General features: G+C 50.3%; 2 protein-coding genes across 36 annotated transcripts; one reads left to right on the top strand and one right to left on the bottom strand.

The window, feature by feature from the left end:
* The first annotated feature begins 1482 nt into the window (after window positions 1-1482).
* Icam2 (intercellular adhesion molecule 2) lies at window positions 1483-12336 on the top strand. 31 transcript variants are annotated; one of them, XM_087573271.1, is made up of 9 exons: window positions 1485-1536; window positions 5692-5781; window positions 7274-7364; window positions 7441-7515; window positions 7868-7974; window positions 9516-9788; window positions 10629-10740; window positions 11041-11358; window positions 12019-12336. In XM_087573271.1, exons 8-9 carry the CDS (start codon window positions 11088-11090, stop codon window positions 12198-12200), a joined length of 453 nt encoding a protein of 150 aa, XP_087429397.1. In that variant the 5' UTR covers window positions 1485-1536; window positions 5692-5781; window positions 7274-7364; window positions 7441-7515; window positions 7868-7974; window positions 9516-9788; window positions 10629-10740; window positions 11041-11087; the 3' UTR covers window positions 12201-12336.
* On the bottom strand, window positions 10581-15202 carry Prr29 (proline rich 29). 5 transcript variants are annotated; one of them, NM_001430147.1, is given in 6 exon segments: window positions 10581-13085; window positions 13287-13357; window positions 13470-13690; window positions 14444-14550; window positions 14706-14781; window positions 15045-15135. In NM_001430147.1, coding segments are annotated over 6 exon segments (564 nt in total). In that variant the 5' UTR covers window positions 15105-15135; the 3' UTR covers window positions 10581-13056.
* Window positions 15203-16045: the final 843 nt, after the last annotated feature.

Below are 16045 nucleotides of genomic sequence, written 5' to 3'. Positions count from 1 at the left end.
TAACTTGCAGTGAGGGGCCATCTGACACAGCTTTGGGGAATGTTCCCAAAGAACTGGAACTGAGATCACTAGACCCTTTTACCATTTTCTTTTTTTTTGTAAAGATTTATTTATTTTATATATATGTATCCACTGTAGCTGTCTTCAGACACACCAGAAGAGGGCATCAGATCCCATTACGGATGGTTGTGAACCACCATGTGGTTGCTGGGAATTGAACTCAGGCCCTCTGGAAGAGCAGTTCAGTGCTCTTAACCGCTGAGCCATCTCTCCAGCCCCCACTTTAACCATTTTCAAATGCATAGCTCTGTAGTATTGTATAATCAGACCTTTCCGCAGCAGCTAGAGCATCCCTGGAGAGGGGACAGCCACATTTCTAGCCAAGAAGCAAAGAGGAAGGAATACAGTCCCACAATGTCTTTCAAAGACGGTCCCCGGGTGACTTAATGATCTCCCAAGAGGCCCTTGATCTCTTTGAATGGATTTTAGGTCGTTATTTCAGGGTTCTTTCAGTCAATGGTCGCTTGACTCTGTTGTGCCCAGACAATAGAGACATACAGCATTGTGTCAGGGAGCATGGGGAAGATCTGAGATGCTCGCTTTGTGGTGGCCGGGAGAGAAATTGAAAACAGGAATTTGAGCCAGCAAGGTGGCTCGGCATAAAAGGGTGTTTATCGAACCCGATGACCAGAGTTCAATCCTCAGGCCCCACGTGGTAGGAGAGAACTAACTTGTTCTCTGCTCCTCTGGAGCACACACATCTGCATACATGAACGTGTTCCAACTACATACATAAATGCACTGATAAGTTTTTTTTTTTAAAGACAAAGGGAATTTGCATACCGCATTCCTAGCAACATTATTTACAGCTGCCAGGAAGTGGAAGTAACACAGGTGTCCAGCTGTGGGCAGGTGACTGATACACAAGAAATGTGGTGGTCACCATGTCCAGTGAGGTCGTCCTCAGAAGAGGGTGTTCCGCCACGTGGATGAACCCAGAAGCTGCTGAATGACGTGAAGTCGTCACAGAAGCACCTAGAGAAGTCAAACGCAGAGACAGACGGTAAAATGCGAGTTTCTAAGGGTTTGGGGGAAGGAATGGAGAATTTCTGCCATGGGTCTGGGGTTTCAGTTTGGAAAGGGGAAAGGAACCGGAGGTGACTCCCGGTGAATGAACTGAGTCCCACACAACTGGATGTTTGAAAAGGGTTAAAGACACGGTGGCTCATGACTGTAACCCTAGCTAGTCCTCCAAAGGCTGGGGGTGGGAAACTGAATTTGGGGCTAGCCTGGTCTATGTGGCGGGGACCCTGCCAGAAACAAAATAAAACAACCCACAGACAAACTAATAAATTTTGTTGGGTATATTTTATGTCAGTGTGTGGGAAAAGCCGGTAGTCATGATAATTTGATGTAGAAACCACAGTACAGGAAACACGTGACCCCTGAAAAAGTCAAACGTTCAACTGGTAGAAATTACACACACAACCGCGTTGCAGCAGGATCCCCAGTAGCCAACATCTGAGCTCCCACACAGTAAGTCACAGCGTCTGGCTTTCCCCCATTCCCCCTCCCAGGAGCCTCGAGGCATGGAACGTCTGCATTCTTCTTCTCTCTAGGCCTCAGCTCCCCCACCCCACTCTGGTACCCGCAGGGGTCTGGAAGTTTCTGAAGCACTTGTTTTCCTTGTGCGCAGCTCACCATCCCTGCTCCGCCTTAGCGACCGTTTCCTGTTTTCTGTTTTCTTCCTTCTTTCCCTTCCTGTTCTGGGTGGCATCCATCTAGGTTGCAGATTAGAAACAGCCCTAGCTGACCTGGAACACTCAGAGCTCCACCTGATTCTGTCTCTGTGTTGGGATTAAAGTCATACAGGGCCATCGCTTTCCTACCCCCAGGTCCACACCGGCTATGACCGGGAAGGGACAGCCCCCTTCTGTCAAGTGAGCACTGTGGTTCTCATCCTGAGACCAATGCTAGTCAGTGACAGGGGACCCAATGAAGCTACAGCACACGTTCCCACCAAGTCTCCTCCTTCCTTGCAGACGCTCCAGAACTTTCCTTTCCTCTTTGTGTTCTTTCTGTAAAATTGAACACATACTGTGTAAGATGTCGGTGACATATCTGTCACCACAGTGCACAGTAACGTAATGGCTGCGGATGAAATGTCACTAAAACTCTTGTGAACTGTAATGGAGGGCTTTCTTCCCTGGAACAGTGACTTGGAGACAGAATTATAGATGAATGAATGCTTAGGCCATAAGCTTGGGGCCGTTCCCTAACTCACTCATATCACAATTACCCCGTTTGTTCTGTCCTATGAGTGGCACATGGCCTGTTACCTCTCTTCAGGGTTCCAGGGCAAATCTCCCTCACCTCCGACTCTATCCCAGAAACCCTCTCTCTATCCTGGACCTTCCATCTCCGTATTTCCTGCCTCAGCTCATAAGCCATTAGCCTTTTATTGACAGGTGAGGCTTCCACACATTGCACAAACGATTCCCTCTGCAATGGACTTCGCCCCTAAGGGTCCATTCTCTTTCCACCCACTCGCTAGAATTTTGTGTTAGTTTTTCTTTGATGTACTTGGTCACTCAAATACACTTATTTTTATGTGAAATGGGTACATGGTGCTTAGCATTCTAAGTACCTTAAAACATCAGCTCACTCGAGCCAGATGTGGTAGCATCTGCATGCACCTCTAGTGCTTGCACGATAACGAGAGAAGGAACAGGAGTTTTAAGGCCAGCCTCAGCTCTAGATTTGAGGTCAGCCCGGGACTACAGAAGGCTGTCTAGAGAGGAAAAATGAACCCTTTCAATTCATACAACGATCCTACCAAGGAAATACTACCCTTAATCCCATTTTACAGATGAGGGAACAGACGCATAAAGACATTGAGTGGTTTTCCCAAGGTCGCACAGACAGTAGGAAGTGGACATATATGTTTCCTGAGTCTTAGCACAAAAGTTCCTTTAGGGCCTCTAATAGGGGAACTGTGGCTGGAGAGGGCTGTTTGCTGCTCTCGCAGAGGATGGGAGTCCCGTTCCCAGCACCCAAGTCCTCTCAACCGCCTTAACTCTAGGACATCCAACACCCTCTTCTGGTCACAAACATAAAAATACAAAATAAAACGTCTGTAGTCATTCGGTTTTACAGGACAATAGTTTATTGTCCCCAGAGGACCAATAAACTCTCCCATTAGTAGCTGTAAAAGTTATTATTGAGGGGTTGGGGATTTAGCTCAGTGGTAGAGCGCTTGCCTAGCAAGCGCAAGGCCCTGGGTTCGGTCCCCAGCTCTGAAAAAAAGAAAAGAGAAAAAGAAGAAGAAGAAGAAGAAAAAAAGTTATTATTGACCTGCCACTTCTCTAAAAATTGACCTCGTTCGATTTCTTAACCTCCGTCAACTTGGTAGACATGGTTTTCATTTTAAAATGTCCTCTTTCCTTGGATATTGTTTCGTGGATTTGATACACTCGGTTATCAATGATTTAATTTGTTTGGTTAATTTTCGGTGCTGGGAATGGAACTTAGGACCCGTGCCTACCAGGGAAGCGCTCTACCCATTGAACTACCTGTCCCCTACTGTTTATGATTGACAGTTTTGAAGTCTGGCCTAATACCTTACCTCAACGACATAGGCATAATACTCTCTTATGTTTTCTTGTCAATGTTTATGACGTCTTCCTTCATGCGAATGGAATTTCCTTAATGTGAATGGCATTGAGTTCTCCATTGATGTGATGTGAGGATGCCACTCCCCCTTCCCATCTAGTTAATCAGTTGGCCCAGCCTCACATAACAGATGTGCTTCTAGGTTCTGGAAACTAGGACCCATTAGTTAATCCTATACCCATATTAATATATTTTATATTAAATCTCAATATTCAAAGAGCAAATTGCCCCTCTTCTTCCCGTGTGACTTTTTTTTTAAGATTTTATTTATTTTATGTAAACGAGTACCCTGTCACTCTCTTCAGACACACCAGAAGAGGGAATCAGATTGTGTTGCAGATGGTTGTGAGTCACCACGTGGTTGCTGGGATTTGAACTCAGGACCTCTGGAAGAGCAGTCAGTGCTCTTAATTGCTGAGCCATCTCTCCAGCCTGTGACTTTTTTTTTTTAATTAATTTATTTTATTTATATGAGTACACTGTAGCTGTCTTCAGACACACCAGAAGGGGGCATCGGATCCCATTACAGATGGTTGTGAGCCACCATGTGGTAGTGGGATTTGAACTCAGGACCTCAGGAAGAGCAGTCAGTGCTCTTAACCGCTGAGCCATCTCTCCAGCCCCTTCCTGTGTGTCTTGATCTTTTTATTCCTCCACAGACATTTCATGATCAGCTTTCAGTTTCCTTGTTGGAAGTCACTGGGATCTCAATAAATCTGTAGATCAGTTGGGAAAGAAATGATCTCTCCTGTATAGGTCATTACATTTTATTTCGGGGGCACATGCACATCGCAGCACACAGAGACGTCAGAGGACAGCTTGTGACAGTCGGTACCCACATGTGGGTCCCAGGGATCAAGCTCAGGTCATCAAGTGTGGTGGCCAAAGCCCTTACCCGTCAGTGAGCTGTCCCAGGAGCCTCCCCCCATCTTCATCCTTTTTATTTCTTCTCAAATTAAGACTTAGAAGCTAATCTTTGTTTACTTCGTTCCAGATTGTATGACATATTTATATTTACTCTTTATTATTGGGTAGAGAGGTTGACTGTAGCCCAAACTAGCTTCAAATTCACCATCCACCAATCTCAGCCATCCAAGTGGTGCTGGGATTATAAAACTGAGCCAGCACACCTGGCTGACTTGCCATTCATTCTTCCTTCCTTCCTTCATTCATTCATTCATTCTGTTTGTTTGGTTTGGTTTGGTATGGTTTATTTTATTTTATTTTATTTTATTTTTGAGACAGGTTTTCTCTGGGTAGCCCTGGCTAGTCTGAAACTCACTCTGTAGACCAGGCTGGCCTTGAACTCAGAGATCCATCTGCCTCTGTCTCCCAAGTACTGAGATTAAAGACGTGCCGGGGTTGGAGATTTGGCTCAGTGGTAGAGCGGTTGCCTAGCAAGCGCAAGGCCCTGGGTTCGGTCCCCAGCTCTGAAAAAAAGAAAAGAAAAAAAAAAAAGACATGTGCCACCACAGCCCAGGTTTATTTTATTTCATTTTGTTTTATTTATTTGTTTATTGGTTGGTTGTTTTTGTTTGTCTGTTCGTTTTACACTTGATCTTAGCCAAAAGGCCGAGAAGCGATGTGTCTGTTCATTTTGACACAGGATTTCTCCCTGTGGCCCTGGCTGTTCTAGAACTCGCTCTGTAGACCAGAGTGGCCTCAAACTCAGAGATCTGCCTGCCTCTGCCTCCCAAGTACTGGGACTAAAGGCGTGTGCCACCATCACCTGGTTTATTTTTATGTTTTTAATTGTGGTGCTGTACATTTAGGATGTGTGGTGTGCCCATTTGTTTATCTATTTGCAGCCAAACACATTCTCATTGTTCTGCAAGTAATATCTGGAACCAGTCTTACAAAACGAAGGAAGCTACCTCTAGGACACCTCCCACTTCCCTTCCCAGCCCTGGCAACCTCCCTTCTGCTTCTGGGGCGTGGTCAGTCTTTTTATAACCCTGCTGTGTTTCCATGGTGTTCTTCGAATGGTTATTTGCTTTCATTTTGAGCCCTGTCTGGAAGTTTCTTCTAGCCTTCTGCTGCCTCATGTGTCCCTTCCAAAGGTCTTGGGAGAAACCGACCCTCGCACTGGCTTCCTTTGCTGCATCTCTGGTAAGCTTTAGCAGCTCCATAGCTGCCTGCCACTCACAGGGACTTCACCTTTCCCTAGGTATGCGACCTTGGTGGAACCACTTAGCCTCTCTGTGCCTCAGTTTCTCCTTCTAGGAGATGAGGACAGTAGTAGGACTTGAGCTTGTAGAATTTAGGAGTAATTAGTGCTTTGAGAGTGACCAGCCTAAGATAGGTGGAGTCACGTGCTCCCAGACAACATTTCCATCTATGGCAGGCTCAGAAGATTACACCATGTAGCAGGAGCGGCAGGCCATTCCTGCTACAATACTGGAGCCACAAAAATCCATACCGTGTAGAGACATCATAACCGTCACAGCGATGTAACACAACCCATGCTCCCAGATTCCTGGTGGCATCGGGGTACTGCCGTGCCTCAGCTGCGTTCACATACAGCAGGTACCACCATGCACACGAAGTAGGCAGTATCCTGTACCGTCTAGGTTTGTGTGGACACACCACGATGCTCACACCACCTGAGGGCAAGTTTCTCTTAACTTGAACTACAACGTGAGCTCAAGACCCCTGTGGACCACTTAGTGAGACCCGGTCTCAAAAGGAAAAACACCAAGAGTCTGGGGATGCAGCTCTTGGCATGTGCTTAGCATGTATGAAGCTGCAGAACCTCAGTCACCAACACCCCCCCCCCCAAATAAAAAACAAACTCTTTCCCTCCCTAAGTAGCATCTGTATGTCTGTCTGTTTGTCTGTCTGTCTGGGTTGCTGTATTATTATCACATTATCATCATCGTCGTCGTCGTCATCGTCATCATTGTCGTCATCAAAATCATTACCTAGAGGAGGCCAATCCTTACCTTACCATCCAAACCCTTGAAGCCCTCCAATCCCCTGTTCTCAGGGATCTATCAGCCTAATGTACGACCAGACACTCCCACCCTCACCCCAACCACCCCCGACTCCACCTCACCGGCACTCCAACCCCAGCCTGCCCCATTTCTTCTTTCTCTGTCTTCAACTTCTGGCAGAATCTCAAAACCCAACAGCCTCATGCGGGGACTTCCTTTGATCCAGGCTGATAGCATCTGCACTAGATAGCTGTGTACAACAGCTACTGCTCAGGGACAGGATGTCACAGAGTCCTCTAACCCAGGCACCTGGCCTTTGAGGCTTCCTCTACCTGAAATCTGGAGCTGGCCTTGCACATGGCTTCCCGAGCTCAGATAAGGAGCCCTCAAAGCCCTGGGACTTCCTTTAGATAGGCCCTTACTGGGTTTCCACCAAGAAAGCAAGGAGGCCTGCTTTTGCCCTGCCTATCCCCCAGGTTCTAAGACAGAACTGAGGGAGTGAGGTTGGCTATGGTGAACACGGTGTCACCTGGGAAGGCCTTCTCTCCAAAGTTCAGTACCTGGGGTCAAGCCTGCCCATAAGGCACTAACTGATAAGCCCAGGAAGGAGCCTATGATTTATATAGCTACAGGTTATAGCTACCGCTGTCTGACGTCCTGATCCATAGGAGGTTACGGTGCAATCTTTGGAGCCTGTGTGAGCCCTGCGATAGCTGAGTTAGAGGTCGGCTTCTGCTGGAAACTAAGTGAGACATTAAGGTATGCAGATCTACTCAGGGCATTAGCAAGAGATTGCTATGTGACTATGTTCTAACTTTGGATCTTACCTTCTCAGAGATGACTCCAACAGAGGCGCGGTGGAATTCAGAGTCCCCCTGATCTGAGTCTTGGAGGCCTCATCCTGCTCCATGTACAGTAATAGAAATTCCATGTATATCCCCCCACCCACCCAACACACACACATGTAAGGACATGCACCCTTGCACACACACTTCCCTACATGCCAGCTCCCATTGCTTTCCTAACCCCGCACAGGGAGCATGCCCCATGTGAGAACCCCTGCTTATCTGCTGCTTCCTGGCTTCCTCTGCCTGAATTCTTGAGGCCCTGAAGGCAGGGGAGCCAGTCTGTGCATACTGTTTCCTGATCTCAGATAATTAGAGGAAATGAGCTCACTGGTACAGAGGAGATTGCGGATTTCAGTCCGGACCTTCAGGCTTCACTCCTCGGCCTGCAGTATACGTCTCTCCCTAACCCTCCAGGAAGCTGTGCCCCTGAAGCCCATAGGCCCCACAGACCCCACCTGAGATGTCTTCTTTTGCTTGCTGGAACCTGTCTCTAACCCTTCTTGTCCTGTTCTGCAGCCCAGGTAAGCCGGGACCCTGGGGTTCCCAGCTCATGGCATCTTAGGGTGGGGAGTTTTGATTTTCCTTGGTTGGGGAAGGGGGTATCCTGGCCACAGGGGCCTCTCCACCATAGACAAGGAAGACTGTCAGCCTGGCTTTGGTTTCTCATGGCCTTGGTCCAGGAACTAGGATCATGGCCTCTTGGATACTAGAGGGAACAGACTCAGAGATTCTGAGAATCTTGATGAAACATTTATTAATGAATGTTGATGTGGCATTCATCAGGCTACCGAGGTCGGGAGGTGAGCAGTGAGTAAACGGGAGACTCCAGAAGGGATGCCAGGGTCTAAGCGAAGAGGAGGCAGCGTGCCAAAGGGGCCTAGTGGACAGCGGAGAGCACAGAAGATACTGCACTCAGTAGGACAACAGAATGAAAATGAAAAGCGTTTCAGTGGGTCAAGGAGACCTGGAAGGACACGGCCTCGATGTGCTGAGTGTCCTGTGTCTTAGACAACCTGCTAAATGCTCTCAAGCCTGATTACACTCAGGATCCAGGAGAGGGCACACGAGTGCTCTTAACAAGTGGAGAAACCGAGGCACATAGAAAGAATACATCTGGCCCACTGCACAGCAATCGTTGAGTTCAAATCCAGCACTGTCTACATGGAAAGCCCCTCTTGCCACTAAATTGCATGCCATTAGCTGATGGCTGAGTGGGCTACATGGTGAGGTAGAAAGCACAAGCCATGTGTAGGGGACCCTCTTGGCTAGGACCCAGGACCTTCACAGTCCTCACAGAGTGGAGGTGAACACTGAGGGTCCCATTGTCTTACACTAGATACGTCCCAAATGTCTGTCCTTCACAGGGCTGTGTGGTCAGTGTAAAGAGAAACATGCGAAACTCAGGCCCAGTCTGAATGTCATCTTGACTCCAAAATATCAATGGAGCATTAACATAAACTCTGCATCCTTAGTACAACAGGTCCTTTTCATGGTCTTTCATTTCTTTTCTGCTGCTTTCTAGTCTAACATTCCTCTTCCTAGCTAAGGTCTGGTCGTCTTGGTTCTCCATTGCTTCATGAAAGCATGATCCCAATGTCAGGTCTGTAAGCCAGTGGTTCCCTTTACCTGGAACGTGATCCCACAACTCGCATAAGGTTCACTCCTCCCTGTCTTTGACTCAATATCATTATCTTATATTAGCCACATTGTTAAGATGGAGTCCCTCCACTGCCTCTACTCTCTTTCCCTGGAGCTTTGCCCCTACTCAAAGTGCATCCTTGCCTTTTTCTATGATTATGTGAGCTCAGCACTCACGTCCACTCTCAGAGATGTCTTCATGACAGAGGGAACATTGTACTGGAGCTTAACTTAAGGAAGCCAAAAGGAGGCTTGAGGGAGATTGACCTAGGGCTGACTGATAAAGGGGCTGGAGGAAAGGGACTTGGGAATGGAGCAAAGGGACCGGCTTGTTTCCTCGGGCCTTAATTACAATCACTGGTAATAGAGAGCCCCAAGGGCAGACATCAGAGACATCTTCTGCCTAGTGCTTTTGGTCTTACAGGGTCTGGTGAAAAGGCCTTTGAAGTCTACATACGGTCAGAGAAGCAGATAGTAAAAGCCACTGAGGCTTGGAGAGTCAACTGCAGCACCAGCTGTGCAGCCCCAGAGATCGGTGGTCTGGAGACCCCTACGAATAAGTTAATGTTGGAAGAGGACCCTCATGGGAAATGGATAGAATTCCTAGTCTCAAATGCCACTGTCGACACGGTCTTACTTTGCCATTTCACTTGTTCGGGAAAGCAGCAGGCAGTGAGTTTCAACATCAGGGTGTATGGTGAGTGTCTATGTGTGGGTCTCTACTCCTGAGCACAGTGCCCGTGTCTACTACTGCTACTACTACTGCTACACACTAACTGCTCAGAGACTTCTCCTGGGTCTTCTCATCACGGGGCTCCTCTCCCTCGGCTCCTGAGCCACAAGCTGCAGGCCAGGCCTGAGGGCTCAGGATCTGCTCACAGCCCTGGCTGAACTCCACGAATCCTCCTGTACCTCAGAAGCAAACTGTGCGGGTTTTGACCCTTGCTCCAAGAAGGTCAGACCAGTCAAGGTTTGCACAGACCCTGATGTCACTTTCTACCCAGTTCAGGCACCAGAGCACTTACTCCATCACAAGCAGTGAGTAGATCAGGAGATCTAGCCTTGTCTAGTAGCTCCCTCATTTCATGAGGAAAGTGGAGGTGCTTTGCAGCGTTCTCCTTGTTCCTCCAAGAACCTGTGGCAACTGTTTGAGCCTTGCATACGCACCTGCCAGGGTAGGCCAGGATTCTCTCAGCGCCTTAGCTCCAGGCGTGTCCCTGTGACCCATTACCGACATTAATGGGTCAAAGAATAGAAAGATGACCAAAGTCCTAAGTGGGTGAGTGGAGGAGAGGTGCTCTAATTTAGGAGGGAGCCAGGGTACACCATAGTCCTCGTACTGGAGAAGTGAGGCAAACCTCACTCCTGTCCCAGCATCACAAGGAAACTCAGTCAGCTCCTCACGTGCTCCCTTCCAAATACTCATAACACAAACAAACACCCAGAGGTTTAATTTTAAATTTGTGTTTAGAATCTAGAGAGGCTGGAAACGGGTCCAGATTTTTTTTTATTTGCTTGTTTGTTTTTGTTTTTTAAGACAGGCTTTCTTTGTGTAGCCCTGGCTGTCCTGGAATTAGCTCTGTAGATCTGACTGGCCTCAAACTCACAGAGAGCTGCCTGTCCCTGTCTCCCAAATGCTGGGACTAAAGGTGTGTGCTACCACTGCCTGGCTCCAGATGCTTTTTAATATCTTTCTAGTTGGCTGTACCATTTCTGTATCTTCTCTTTGTAGACCCCTTTTCTATTTTCCAAACCATGTCTGCAGAGGTAGCACCCTGCACACCCTCTACCATACACTTCCTCTTCCTCTTCCACTGAGCGGGCCAAGCCCACTTCCTCTCTCTCAAGTTTTGTGAGGAATCTGGGATACTAGGAGGTGGACCTTAGCCAGGCTGGACCTGCAGGAACACAGTTCCATCCTGACTGGCCTTCCTGCTTTGTTCCTACAGAGCCTCCAGCTCAGGTAACACTGAAACTGCAGCCCCCTCGAGTGTTTATGGGTGAAGCCTTCACCATTGAATGCAAGGTGCCCTCTGTGAAGCCCCTTGAGAGCCTCACCCTCTCTCTGCTCTGTGGCAGAGAGACCCTGAAGAACCAGACATTTGGGGGAGCTGAAACTGTCCCAGAAGAGGTCATAGCCATATTCAACAGCACAGCTCTGAAAAAGGATGGTCTTAACTTTTCCTGCCAGGCTGAGCTGGATCTACGACCCCACGGTGGGTCTCTCTACCGCCGCATCTCAGAGTACCAGAGCCTTGAAGTCTATGGTAAGGAGACCCTATTGGCTGAGAGGGTTAGAGGTAGCACTTCTTGGCAACGTGGGGAAAGAAAACCCACGAGGCCCACTCTTAGGCGGTGGTCTGATGTGCGCATATAATCCTGAGGGCTCCCTCTTATACCTTGATTCCCTGGCTCTCTCTCCAAGTTCCAAGCTGAACCCTAACTTTTCCAGAAGCCAGAAGAGCTCAACCAGCTGGCTTGGCCATTATTGAGCTGTGTGGCCCCTCTCTCTAGTTATGGCTTCTTTCTACAATGAGAAGGCTGGCTAGCCTGATCCACGGGCTCCCCTGAGCACTGCTGTTCTGCGACTCTTGAGAGCCAAAGCCTGTCGTCAGTGAGCTCACCTGAAGCTTACTCAGCTACGCCCAAGAAAGGCATGGTCTAAACCTGACCATGACATCCTCCAGGCCGTGGTACCCTGCCACCATATACTGGTGTCAGGGGCTGCTGGAAGAGAAGGGTGTCTGCTCTGCCCAATGGCCTAGAGCATAGGCCGCCTTCCTCTTAGATGTCACTCTCACCTTAGGTCACTACCCTCTGCTACTGGGCTGACTGTGGAATGTATGAGTGCGCAGGGAGTGGTGGGCAGACTCCCGGGGCTCCTGGCATCTGACGATCTCTGAGACTGCTGCCTCTTGCTTCCCCAGAAATAAGGCAAGACAACCAGATGGTCATCATCATTGTAGTGGTGTCAATACTTCTGTTCTTATTCGTGACATCCGTCCTGCTTTGCTTTATCCTCGGCCAGCACTGGCACAGGAGGCGGACAGGTACCTACGGGGTGCTAGCTGCCTGGAGGAGGCTTCCCCGAGCCCTCCGGGGACGCTGACAGGCGCCTGGGAGTTCCCAGAACTCAACATGGCGCCTTCAAGGTGTGGTTCAGCGCTGGCTGAAGGACTGTGGCAGCAGCAGAAGATTTGGGGGACATTTCCTTTTTTAGCCTCAATACAAATACCTGGATTTCACCCTGTGCCCACCATGACTGCTCCTGGGATAACAGTCGACAGCCATGACTACTTGTTACCTGTCCACAACCAGTGTCTCCTCTGCTCTTCCCTCCCCCTGCTCTCTCCCACGGCTTTTCCAAGCCTCTGCATCCCAGACCCCAGCTATCTACCCACACCATTAGGATCAACTTGTTTCCTCTTGAGGTCCGAGGAGGCGGAGGACATTCTGTTCACAACTGACTCTGGGGACCTCGTGCTGCTCCTGGTTGAATCAGGACACAGCCCTGACTCTCCTTTCTGCCAACAATGAGAGGAGGCTCAAGGGAGTTGAATCATGTGCAGGGGCCTTCTAAGCTGGGCCCCTCTCGGTCCACGTTGACCTCTGGAAGTCTTAAGGAGTTTGGATATTTTAGTTATCCTTTTCTCAATTCCCCTATGTTAGGCCCCAGGGCTGAGGACACAGCCTTCATCATCCCAGAGAGAGGGGCAGAGACTAACTGGGCTCTGGTATCAGGGCCTTCCTTTGGTCCAGATGGGAAACAGGGGATCAACTGGTTTTATGTAGCTTCTGGGTCATGGTTGGGCTTAAGGGAGCTTTTACTCCAGAACAGCTGGCACAAGGTGGCAGTAGAGAGCCTGGTGAGGGCTTGCCGGGGCAGAGCGGGTAAGAAGGGCCATCATGGCTCCGGGGTTTGGGGCAGCCCTGAGCAGAAAGCGAGAGGTCTGATGAACATGTCTTCACGGCAGGCTGTCGGCATCATAGTAGTCTAGAAAGACAGAACCCTCAGCTTGTTCCTTCCTGCTTTGTTGGACCCCAAGGAGGAACATAGAAAGGGTCAAGGCAGGGGCTGGAGATGTGGTTGACAGGGAACCCCCAGCCCCAGCCCCCTCATCCACAGGTCACACGGCCTTCTGACAACTTAGTCGGCCCCAGGTCAGGCCCCACTGCCCACCCACCCAGCCCCTACCTGAAGCCGGAGGTACATCTGCACCTACAGTCCCCGTCGCACTCGGGGGTGGAGGTGGGGGCACATCTCTTCTGAGATGGGAGAGAGAAAGGAGAGACCCTTCAGAGGCTCAGAATGGCTTTACCCTCAAGCTCTTCCGACCTTGATACGGAACGTGGCCACGCCCCCTCCCGTCTCACTTACACCTCCCCTTGCCTGGAGGCAGGGGGCTGGTGCTGGATCCTGGGTGCGCCCTGCCAGGGAGGCTGGTGTGGGGGAACAGAGAGGAAAGAGGATGGCCAGAGTGACATGGGGCTCAAGGAGGTCACTGGGCAAGGCAAGTAGTGATGGTGGAAGACCAAAGGCTCTTGCTCCCCCATCTCCATCTCTTCCTCCACTTGCTCCTCGAGGCTGTCTGTATGGACCTGGGAGTTGTGCAGGGCGAAGAGGGGAGGTGATGACGCAGGCCTGGCCCTCCCTGCCTCCGCTGCTCCACCCTCCTCAGCTATTGGGTGCACAAATAATCACCACCTCAGGGTAAAGGTGAGCTACGGGCGGGCAAGCAAGGCTCTTTGAAGATGCATTACTAAGCAGAGAGGAGAAACTCTAAGAGGCTAAGCCTCTCATCTAAGAGCATCAGAACTAACTGGTGGGAATGAGGTAATGGGGAACTGACTGGAAATGTCCCAGTGACTCCAGAGTGGGTACCCGGAGGTCTACACCAAATCTCCCTTTGTTCCTGCATCTTTTGGGGCCCCTCAAGGAAGGGAGATACTCATCTCAGGGTCTCAGAGGACCTAGGGGTGAGAGGTAGACACTGCAACTCAGGATCTACACCTACCTCAGGATTTACCTCCTCCTGAACCCCTCTGGGCTTCCTAGAGCCCCCTTTTCTCCCCTCTTCTCTCAGACCTCACTCCCTTTACTGCCCTCCTGGGGCCTGAGGTGCACAGGAAATTATCCAAAAGGAAAACATTGAAGACAAGATCTGGGTGGTAGTGGAGATTTGGGAACTCCCTTCCTATTGGAAGCTGACCAGGTCTCGGCTCATTGGTAGACGCCAAAGAGACTCTGGCAGACAGGGGTGCAGGCTAGCTTCCTGCTACTCTATCCTAGTTTTTTGTCTCCAGGTGGGGACCCCCATATAGAGTCCCACCCCGGCCCCCACCTTCACATACCTGTGGGCGGGGCCACTCTGGCCCCGGACTCAGGGCGTCTGCCACTAGTTGACTCAGAAGCAACTGGTGCATCTGTGCATTCTGTAGCATCATCAGCTCCAGCAGGTCTGGGGAGCGGATTCCAACAGGCCCACCGAACCCCCACACAGTCCCTTCCCTCCCAGACCCGACCTTATTTATATAGGATGTAACCAGCAGAAGAAGGAAGGCCCCCAAGTATGTGTGGTAGGGGGGAGTCAGGAGAGTGACCCAGAACCGTTACCTTCCTTGACTCGGTTATGCTGAGTTTGAGGAGAGGCGACTGTCCAAGGCAAAGGCTGCAGGATGGTCACCCAGGGCTGGGGACGAGGTTGGGGAGACGCGGCCAAACCAAGTAGACGAGGGTGGAGCATGTCAGGAGGCCCCCACTTCCCTCTCAGTGTCTCTGCACCTCATGATCCTTGCCCTCCCAGTCCACTCTCTTCCTCTAAGTTGGGGACCTCCCTTCCCACCATCCCATATGCACCCCAGAGTTTGGTTTGCCCCTACCCTGGCTCTACAGTCCTCCCTGCGACCCCCACCGCCCCATTTAAGACAGTGTGTTCCTGGGCCCAGGACTCACCGTAGGGGCTGTACTCTGTGTTGGGGCACCACTCCAGCTCTCACTACCGAGGGAGGCCATGGCCCAGCGGGTTAGTTACCTAGGCAGCTCTGGGGACGCCAGGAAGAGCTCCTCCCAAGAGTACAGCCCAGCCCAGGACCCAGCCCAGGACTTCTGGTGCTTAGGAAACAGCCCAAGACTCCGCCCTGACCTCCTCCTCTTCCGGCGTGGGGGGGGGTGTCTCTCTCTTCCGGAGATCCACCTTGGGAGGCCCCTGAATGGGGTTCCCCAGACTTTGGCCCTACTCTTCCTGCACCTGGTGCTGGCGCTAACCCCGGGTGGACCCATGTTTGTTGAGTGAGAAGCTGGGGTGACTTGGTTTCCTGTTCCCACAAGAATAAAATGTATAGGACCTGGCATGAACATTTGAGTCAATAAGGAGAGCAGAGTCAGTCATGCTTAGGAGAGGGGACTCCTAAGGACCCAGTGGTTTCTGGAGAGGACCAGGCAAACCCTGGGCAAATTTACAGAACAGGCTGCGGCTCTGGCCCAGAATGCCTGGGACTCTTCCCTTCCCCCTGCAGATTTGCTGAATTCTTGGCCGAGGTGAGCCACTCACTACCCTCTCAGAGATGGGCAGTTCAGTACCAGAGTCCACAACACTGTCTTCTGTTACCAAAGCATGTATCCTTCTGACAGGAAGTTAGTGAAGTGCCTATTGCGTAAAAACAGGTGAGAGGAGAGATCTATTTCCACAGCTGCGACATCCGAAGATAGGCCCCCCGTGCAGCAGTCGAAGACAATCCCAACAGGAAGCTGGGATTAGCACCAGAGACTCGCCCTTCCCCCATCCTCCACTTCTGTCCCCCTTTCCACAGTCCTGGAGTGGAGAGCCAAAAGGAACATTCCCATCTCCTCTTTGTCCCTGTCAGTGATGCTGTGGCTGGATTTTACTACCGTCAGAGTCTTTGCCCTTTCAGCCCTACTCAGCCATCTTCGATAAGCCAACTAAAAAGGCAAAT

This window comes from Rattus norvegicus, chromosome 10, assembly GCF_021556685.1.
Source record: "Rattus norvegicus strain SHRSP/BbbUtx chromosome 10, alternate assembly SHRSP_T2T, whole genome shotgun sequence".
Classification (NCBI taxonomy): domain Eukaryota; kingdom Metazoa; phylum Chordata; class Mammalia; order Rodentia; family Muridae; genus Rattus; species Rattus norvegicus.
This window is presented reverse-complemented; position numbering and strand designations above follow the sequence as displayed.